This window comes from Phaseolus vulgaris, chromosome 9 (genome assembly GCF_000499845.2).
Source record: "Phaseolus vulgaris cultivar G19833 chromosome 9, P. vulgaris v2.0, whole genome shotgun sequence".
In the NCBI taxonomy this organism is placed as follows: Eukaryota; Viridiplantae; Streptophyta; class Magnoliopsida; order Fabales; family Fabaceae; genus Phaseolus; species Phaseolus vulgaris.
Window position 1 is genome coordinate 9,665,576 of NC_023751.2, and position 9,505 is coordinate 9,675,080.

The 9,505-nt window shown below is 28.0% G+C and overlaps 1 protein-coding gene across 1 annotated transcript; it reads right to left on the minus strand.

Annotated features, from left to right (window-relative positions):
- Nucleotides 1-3,861: 3,861 nt before the first annotated feature.
- Nucleotides 3,862-6,168, minus strand: LOC137820201 (6-phosphogluconolactonase 3, chloroplastic-like). Its single transcript, XM_068624132.1, has 3 exons — nucleotides 5,699-6,168; nucleotides 5,462-5,597; nucleotides 3,862-4,535 (listed from the first exon to the last, which is right to left on the minus strand). The coding sequence occupies exons 1-3, from the start codon at nucleotides 6,028-6,030 to the stop codon at nucleotides 4,071-4,073; spliced, it is 933 nt and encodes a 310-aa protein (XP_068480233.1). The 5' UTR covers nucleotides 6,031-6,168; the 3' UTR covers nucleotides 3,862-4,070.
- Between the last annotated feature and the right edge of the window lie 3,337 nt (nucleotides 6,169-9,505).

The following is a 9,505-nucleotide window of genomic DNA, read 5'->3' on the forward strand; positions in this document are numbered from 1 at the left end:
GGATATATTTGGATTGTTAGAAAGTTTAAATTATATATTATGATTGAATGGTGTATTGATGTGTTAAATGAAGTGTGCATTGATTTGAAAGTGTGATCAAGACATAGTATTTTCAGGAAAGGAAATACCGTGTTGAGATTGTTGTTAGGGTGTATTGATCTGTCAGGCCCGTAATGAGACATCCTGACTCTACTGATATAATGGAATCACATAGATGAAGTTATTCAGTTGGTGAGAGTCGATGGAGGTTCATATGACTTTGTCTGGGGTTTGAAATATAATCTGGTCTTTCAGGTCATATGAATTTACCCTGTCATACGAGATGATGAGATATTGAGATGTTTATGCGCATGGTTGTGTGGATTCACAACGAGTAGTATGACAGGTACAGGTCTCAGGATTCTAATTTCAATACACGAGTCTTCCGGAAGTAGAGTCAAGTGTCTATGTGATATGAGTCAGTGAAAGTCTGACATGTGAAAAATGAATATTGAATTTTTTTAATAGACACTTGATGATTTGAGAATTTGTGTGACACTTGATGATTTGAGAATTTGTGTGACACTTGATGATTTGAGAATTTGTGTGACACTTTGATTTAAGAATTTGTGTTGATTTGAGAAATTGTATGAAACTTAATAATTTATGTTTATTAATTTCAAATTGAGATTTTATATAGAATTTTGTTTTATATAGCTAGCTTACCCTGTTATTTGTTTGTGTTGTTTCTTATCTGTGATGATCGTGTATTTACACGGGAGCAGATGATGTTACAGGTGATTGAGCTCCTCCTCAGTGCGAAGCTGGATGATGAAATTTTTTTTTTTAGTTGAAATTTGAATATTTGTTTTAATTTTATATAAATATTGAAGTTTTATAAAGAAAGTTGTTTGTAATATTTTAAGAAAGAGTGGTAGACATATTTATATTATGTTTATATTTTATTTTTAATATTTTATATAGATTTTAGTTTTTAGATGTGTGAAAATCTATGGATGTTACACAAATCTAAATCCTTTAATATTAGTATTTAAATAACATTTTCCTTCCATGTAGTATGTTCAGTCCACATGTAGAAAAATAATACTATAAAATAGTACCAAACTCAATATGACAAAAAATCAATATAAGATATAGTTGTCGCGGTAATAGGAATGTACAATTAGAGAATTTTCATATTACTTTGTTTTCTTATAATTATAGTTAGTTTTTGGATTACCAAATTCAATGCAATGTGAAGACTTAAATCAAGGAATTTTGTTAGAGTAAATGACGAGGGTTTTTACTCTTTCATAATCTATACTACAAACATTAAGATTGGAGTTAAAGATATTGCTTTCAAAATTGTTGTTCCGTCTTAAAAGAAAGATACTGAGGTGTTCACAAACATTAAGATTGAGGTTAAAAATATTGCTTTCAAAATTATTATTCCGTCTTAAAAGATATTGAGATATTTACAAACATTAAAATTGAGGTCAAAAATATTGTTTTTAAAATTGTTGTTCCGTTTTAAAAGATATTGAAATGTTAAAATAAGATTAGAAAAATCATAATAACTATATAAAAAAAATATCATGTTATTGATGTAAGATTTTTTAGTTTAACTTTTTTTGTCATCAGACTTTAGTGATTTGATTAATATTTATCTTAATATTATTGAAATGATGAAAAAAAACTGAGTTCAGATTCTCCATGAATGTTTTCAATTATAAATAAATTCATTTTTTATTTTTTTAAATTGAAATTCTTGTGTTATGTCTATTTATGACTAAATCAACTCATTAAATAATACATTTTAAATAATTTTTGTTTTTTAAATTATATAAATAAAATATTTTAAATAATTTTACTGTTTATGTTGGAGATCTCACATCGACTAGAGATTAGAGCCTTTCATTGTATATAAGTGGGTGCAAACCTCAATTTCATGAGCCGGTTTTATGAGGTTGAGTTAGGCTTAAAGTCCACTTCGTAATAATTTAAATTACTGGAAACTCTTAATTTCTAAGATATACGTAAATTATATAACATCATTTTATATAATCTATCATAACTTTATAAGGGTTGGACCACTCCTGAAGTGATTCAGATTTATTTATTTTTTATTGTCGACAAAAAAAACTGCATAATTTTTCTATAATTTCGTAATTTAATATAATGTTATAATTTTTTTATAAAAATATAACATTACAGTTTTATGTAGTTTTGTATAAAAAATATAATTTTATAATTATACAACTTTTTATTTTTATATAATTTGATAATATAATACAATTTTATGTAATTTATAGTCTATTGTGATTTTATAATTTTTAATATCTAAATAATTTTTTCCACTTGGTAGTAATTAAAATATTTTCTCCAAACAAAGAAATTAAAATTCAATAAATTTGAATTGACTTCTTCAAATAAAATATTTAAAAAATAATAAATGAATTAAATTCAATTAATTGATTAAAAATGTTGTTAGTTTATTAGAGTGTTTCTCAATTACTCAAGAATATTTGCATAAAGTATTTTAATTGATTAGATAATCGATTAAATTGATTAAAATAATTTAGATAAATTTCTCTTAAATTTCTATTGAGATTTTAGACTCTTCTGTTTTAATACGTTAAAACAACCAGTTAATTGATTAATTTAAGGAGTAAGTAAAATTAACATATTAAAACACATTTTTAATCATTAAATCAGGTTGTTTGTAATCTATATAATTCTGTCATTTTGAAATCATTTAATACGAGATTAAAACTTGAGTTTCATAAATATTTTCTACCATTTAGAGAAAGTTCAAACTACACTTAAAAACGGTTTTTCAAGCTTCCTTTGCATTTTTTACATCAATACCAAGTTTGAAGAGAAACATATAGTTCTTCATATGGATTATTTCTTTCTTGTTGTACGTTTCCAGTAATATTGTTTTCGTTTCTATATTTGTTTTTTAGTTCTTTGTTTGTCTTTATATAGTGTTTCCATATTCAATATAGTAACATGGTGTTAAGACGTATAAATCAATCTTAGTGTTTCCATATTCAATATAGTAACATGGTGTTAAGACATATAAATCAATCTTGTAGGGTTCAAGATTTCACATCTTCAATTGATTTACTTTCACTATATTAATTGCGTCTTATACTAATGTGAGTTTGACTAGTGTGACCCAGCAAATAGATATAACTCTTAGATAAAGTGAATCAACATAAAAATCAAGGGGACACATCTCTCTTTATCCGTATCTCGCTATTTTTCTAATCTTGTGTGAAATTAATTGGAAGCAACTAAATCCTACAATTAGTTTAATAAAATACCATTCTATTTAAAAAAAAATAAATTGGATAGTTCAATTCAACCAACTCTTAAACTCTACCGTTTAAATCTAACATATACGAGGTTAAAGAGCCCTGGAGTTATCATATTTAAAATTGTGAAATTCTATGAGTAAACATAAGGTTAAAGACTCCAATACGAGGTAAAAGACTCCAATACGAGGTTAAAGCCTCTGGAGTGATGGTTGGTTTATTTGCTCACAAGGTAGGGAAGCACCAAGGTTTGTTGTCACTCTTACTTCTAGGATGTCTTATTTTACTTATGTTTTCTCATTAGGGAAATTTGGCTTCTGAACATGCATTTATTCACATGAAGATAATCTTCCTTTAATTTATCATTGATGAGTTCTTTCTTACCTTTACTTTTAAGCCCGGTAATTCTTTACATAATTGTTGCAGCAAGCCACGTCCTCATAACATAATGCTCACCAAGAACCGTCTAGGAACACATGATACTACTGATTGTGGGAAAGGACAATAATAAAGACAATTAAGGTGAAGTGATTATTTGAGAGGGTGGGGTTGGTGCACATCATTGATTGGAAATTTTTCTTTATTATAAGAAATGAGAGTCTGAAGCAACATAACTTAATATTCCCTTTATTGGCACAAATGACTAAGGACCCTGTCCAATGCTAATTGTCACTGAGAATAGGAAATTCAGCACTTCTCAAACACAAGCTCAACATTGTAAAGGTAAAAGTAACTAGCACAACTATAGATCAACTGACTTAGCTGCTGCATCTACAACTTTGAGGCTGCATCTTTATCTAAGAACCATTTTAACTCCCCTTCAGGGGAAACCAATCCAGCAGGAAGCTTAACAGGATTTTCAGATTTGCCTAACACGGAGTGAACCGCGTCTGCTTTACCCTTGCCAGTCACCACAAGCGCTGCATAAGCAGAGGCATTAATCACTGGAAAAGTGAAAGTTATTCTCTCTGGGGGTGGTTTGGGGGAGTCCTCGATGAAGGCAACCCATCTTTTACTCTCCTGCACAAGAGGATGCCCTGGGAACAAAGAAGCCACGTGGCCATCAGGGCCCATGCCTAACAGCATGAGATCAAATTTTGGAAATCCAGTGGTTGCTGATGAAGTAATCACACTCTTATTGACCAATTCTCTGAGGCGTGTCTCATAATCATCGGCTGCTCCCTCAGCTGAAAGGGTATCATTGATTGCATACACATTGCCCGGAGGAATTGGTACCTGCCATGGGAACCAAGATGGAAGTACCAACAGGTTAGATTGACAAAAAAAAATATGCTGATGGAAGACTAGGAAGCCACACAACATAATCTGGTCGCGCAGTCATCTTAAAGAAGACTACACAGAAAAAATATAGCTCATAACTTGAAACTGAAGGCAATTTTTTCCCTCTCTTACACCATTAAATAGGAATGAGATATACACTCAATAGACATGTCAAAATAAAACCCTACTATGCAGCATCCAACAAAGGGGATTCATTCACCTGATCATCCACAATTAATTAATCTCTCCATGAAATGGTTGTAGCTTTGTACTCATCCATTTACTATCACAACTATATATATATAGCTTCCTATGATATTTTCATAACATTCAGGTTTGATATGAATGAATTTAAAGGAATTGGTTGGTCATAGGCTGCACTTATTTAGAAATCAATCTTTGTTAAAAATAATTATAAAGTTGTAAGATGGAGTCTAAAAGTTAAGAAATACAATGACAGAGACCCATATGTACTGATATATGGACTAAAACCTAAGTTTTTTTTTTCAGAGCTATCTGATGGCACATGTAGGGGCTAAATGATTAATTGATTAGTTTAAACTATAACTTAAAGAGAAATTATAGCCATATACTCTTTTGAACACACTCTCTCTTTCGGCTGAAACTTATTCTACATCCCAAAATTCTGTCACCCATTTCTTACTCAATTAGTCTCTCTCGTATCTTCCTAGATTTCAACTTAAAGAGACACATAACCCTGAACTAATCTCCTTTTTTTCATTTATTTATCAACATTAACACCAACACCTAACGCACATAAAACATTCTCAACAATTTGGGAACATGTTCAACATAGACAAACAATGCATGTTCAACCTAAACAAACCATTATCCAACATGAAAAACACAAGTAAATATACCTTGGAGAGAAGGCCATCTAAAGCAAGCTTGTAGTTACTATCGTCATGAGTCTTAGGCACGACCCTCTCATCCAGCCAAAACACATTCCATTTGGACCATTCAAGAGAATCAACATAGGGCGGTTCCAGCAGTTTCCTGAGACACCAAGACAAAAGACACTCCCATTAATCCAATTCAATTCAATCGAATCACGCTTAGCTTAAAGTGAGAACATTTTATATGAAAATAACCCTCACCCGAGATACTTGATCAAAGAGCCACCAGACAAGCAAACGGTGAAAGCCCCCCTTTCCGAAGTGAATTTATTGGAGAGATCGGCGACGTATTTGGCCAGAGAGACGGCAAGATCCTCCTTTTCAAAGACTTCGGTGGCAACAACGTTGTTGGTCTCCGCCATGGACACTTTCAACGGGGTCAGAAAGCTCTTGGGATTGACGCTAACACCTTTGAACGTGAGGGGGCGAGAGAAGAAGATGTGCGTTGACGGTGGATGAAGGTTGGTGTTTGGGAAGGAAGAGAATGGGAATCGGAGAGTGTTTGTTGAGAGTGTAGAATGCACAGAAGCCATAGCTCAGTAGCCTTCTTATAAGCGCACTCAAACAAATCAATTGGAACACACTCACAGTAACAAGGTCTACGGTTTTCTTTCTCTTCTTCTCTTCCTTCTTCCATTTTCTTTTTTCTTTTTCTTTAATCAGCACGACATAGAATGAATCCATGGGAGTTTATTTTATAATAATTAGTTAATAAATTTAGATTCATATAAAAAAAAGTATAATTATATAAATTTTATTATAAAAATAAATGTTTTTTTGTTTTAAATAAAAATATATTATTATGTAGTTCTAATATTTTTTATTTTTCAATTTAGATTCTTAAGTTAAATTTATTTTTTTACTATCTTAAAATTTATTACTATTATGTAATTAAATATTATTTGCTTCAATTTTTAATATTAATTTTTATTTATTTAAAATGTATAAAAAAACTACAAAGTACTCTAGTTAATATTAAAAATAATGCAATAATTAAAAATTAAAATCAGACAAAAAGTAAATTAAAAATAATAAAAAAATATTGAAATATTAAATATAGTAATATAAAAATTAAATAAATTAAAAATTATGAAATAAAAATTAACTGGATTAAGTTATAATTTATAAATCAAAAGTTTTAAAAATAAGTTATTTTTATTTTATTACTAAACGCTAAAACTAAGTTACAAGATTGTCCAATAAACTAGAAATTAACTTATTGATCTGACTCTTCAATTTTATATAATTACAACAGATATTAGTAAACATGTATTATAAGATCCAATTCTTAATTTATGAGTCTTTAAAAAAAATTGTAGAAAGGATTCAAATAATTACTTATATTACATATTATTTTTATATTTAAACAACATTAAATTGCACAAACATCTTAAAAGTTATCTCAAATTAAATTATTAGAATTATTTAAATACAAACCTTCTTTAACTTTACAACCATTGCATTGTTTCTCCTTTTTATGTCATAAATACATTCTTCTTACGTTGCAAATGTACTCCCCTAAGGAAGATCATTCATGATAACAAAATAGAATATGTATAAGTATATTTTTTGGGAAAAAAATATAAGGAGATCCAATATATTTTATTAAAAATAATATTCACATTTTTTAAAATTGTCCATATATTTTAACTTTTAAAAAATACAAATCATTTTTAAACTATTTAAATTTGTTTAAATCCACGTGAATTTGTAAAAAATGATGTAAAAGAAATCTTAATGGATAACAAAATATAGAAGATCAAAATAATATTTTTAAATTATTTAATTCTTACATATATATTAAAAGAAAGATTATATGTATATTTTTATGTAAGAGATTACTTTTTAATATTTTAAAAATTCAATGAGATGGGTAATTTCAACCATTTTTTTTATGAGAGGTAGGAAAGAAAAATGTGGGTACTTGTTAAGAATGAGACACTGCCTATGTGTTAGATTATATATATAAACCTTGTTATTTTGTTAAGTCTATCAAATAATAATCATTATCAATGAAGTTCTCCTCGTTAGTCTAATTATTGTTGTATATTTTATTTTAATTTATTTTTTTATTGATCCCTTTAATTAACAAGACATATGTCTCTTACATGAAACATAAAATCTTATATTCTTTCACATTATGTGATATTGTATATGTTTATGAACCAATAAACATACTAACTAAACATATAATTTTTAATGATATGCACATTAAGAGATTAAACAATCTTTCTATTAAGCACAACATAATTTCATAATCAATAATAAAAATTAATTCGAGTCATGGTGGTTTTACTTCACTCAATTGTCATGATCTTTTTCATGTACCACACTAAACTTCTTTCTAATACAAACATAATTAGGAACTCGTAATTAGTCCAACATAATGTCTTTATTTAAGACAATATTTTTTTACATTACTCAAATACAATTATGCATGCAATCATAAAGAACAAGTAATCATAAACATATCATAATTGAGCTTAAAGTGTCAATCATATATCATAAAAGAAACATAATACTCAACAATCATTCTTATCAATAATAATCATATTCATAACATCTTCAATAAATATTTTGGGCGATAAACTTTTTGTTAAAGAGTCAACCATCATAAAATTTGTGCTTGTATGTTTTGTTAACACTCTTTGTTTATGAATTTTCTCTCTTGTAACAAAGTATTTCAACTCCATATGCTTAACACCTTTAGAGTACTTGTCATTCTTAGAGAAACATATTGTTGTTTGAGTTATCACAATACATTTTCAGCAGCTTAATAATATTTTCGACAATTCCAAGCCCTCAGATAAAGTTCTGCAACCAATTATCTTCAATTGTAAATATTATACAAATTCAACTTCCATAGTGGATACAACAACAATAGACTATTTTTTACATTTTTTCATGATATTGCTACTCTGACTAAAATAAATACATAGTTAAAAATGGATTCCACACATCTAACACATGTAGAGCATAAATATTCAATCAATTCAAGATAACATGACTTCCTATATGTATGCATGTGATCCTTTATTCGCAATAAATATCTCATAACTTTTTTTGTAGATGTTCCATATTCTCGGATTACTTTAATATCATTTTAACATGTCTCAAATACTTTATTGATCTTTGACATAATCATAACATTCTTAGTTTATGAAAAAGAGTAAGATCATTAGTTGCTAGTTAAGTATCATCAACATACAAAATAAATAAATAAAACATAACCTTACTCCCATTGATCTTTAAATATATTATGAAATGAATTTTGAACCTAACTGAACCCCCAAAAACCAGCTCATGAGGTGAGGTTTGCACCCACTTATATACAATGAAATATTCTCATCTCTAGTCGATGTGAGATCTCCAACAAGATATATACACTATCAACCATATTTTTCTTAAGTTCAAAAGACCATATTTTTCTTAAGTTCAAAAGTTCACATGTTTTATTTCTACAAATCAATTTTTTATTTAACATTGTGAATATAGAGTATCTTATCAAACATAAACTTTAAGTTTTTGAACCTAATCCATGCATTAGAGACTTGGGATGAAGATTAAGTCTCAATCGAGAGTTAATTTGAGTAAATGGGCGAATATTAGTTTATTGACTTAGATGTGGGATGTGCATATAAAATATAAAATGTCTTATTTTTTTTTATTAGATAGAGGAGTCAGTGAGTAGGCTGACCCTGACAAATTTAAACTAAATAAATCAAGTTATAAGTGAATTTAATTACCAAAAAATAGATTCAGTGCAGTCCAAAAATATGATGTACATAATTAATGCAGAGTTTCATTAACAACCCTACTATATAATATTTTAAAAATATATGATTAATGAGAGTATATATATTTAGTTTAATGTATTTGTATATTTAGTTTAATGTATTTGTATATTTAGTTTAATGTATTTGTATATGATGAGGTTTATTTCTTATATTTTAATATTTATTTTTACAAATTTATTTATTTATTTTTATTTTTATTTTAATTCATATA

Excerpts from the sequence above, each read along its gene's own strand:
- LOC137820201 (XM_068624132.1), bottom strand. The coding sequence starts at position 6,030 with ATGGCTTCTGTGCATTCTACACTCTCAACAAACACTCTCCGATTCCCA. Across the intron at positions 5,598-5,698 it reads TCTTTGATCAAGTATCTCGG|GAAACTGCTGGAACCGCCCT; the intron begins GTGAGGGTTATT and ends TTGGTGTCTCAG. Across the intron at positions 4,536-5,461 it reads TAGATGGCCTTCTCTCCAAG|GTACCAATTCCTCCGGGCAA; the intron begins GTATATTTACTT and ends TTCCCATGGCAG.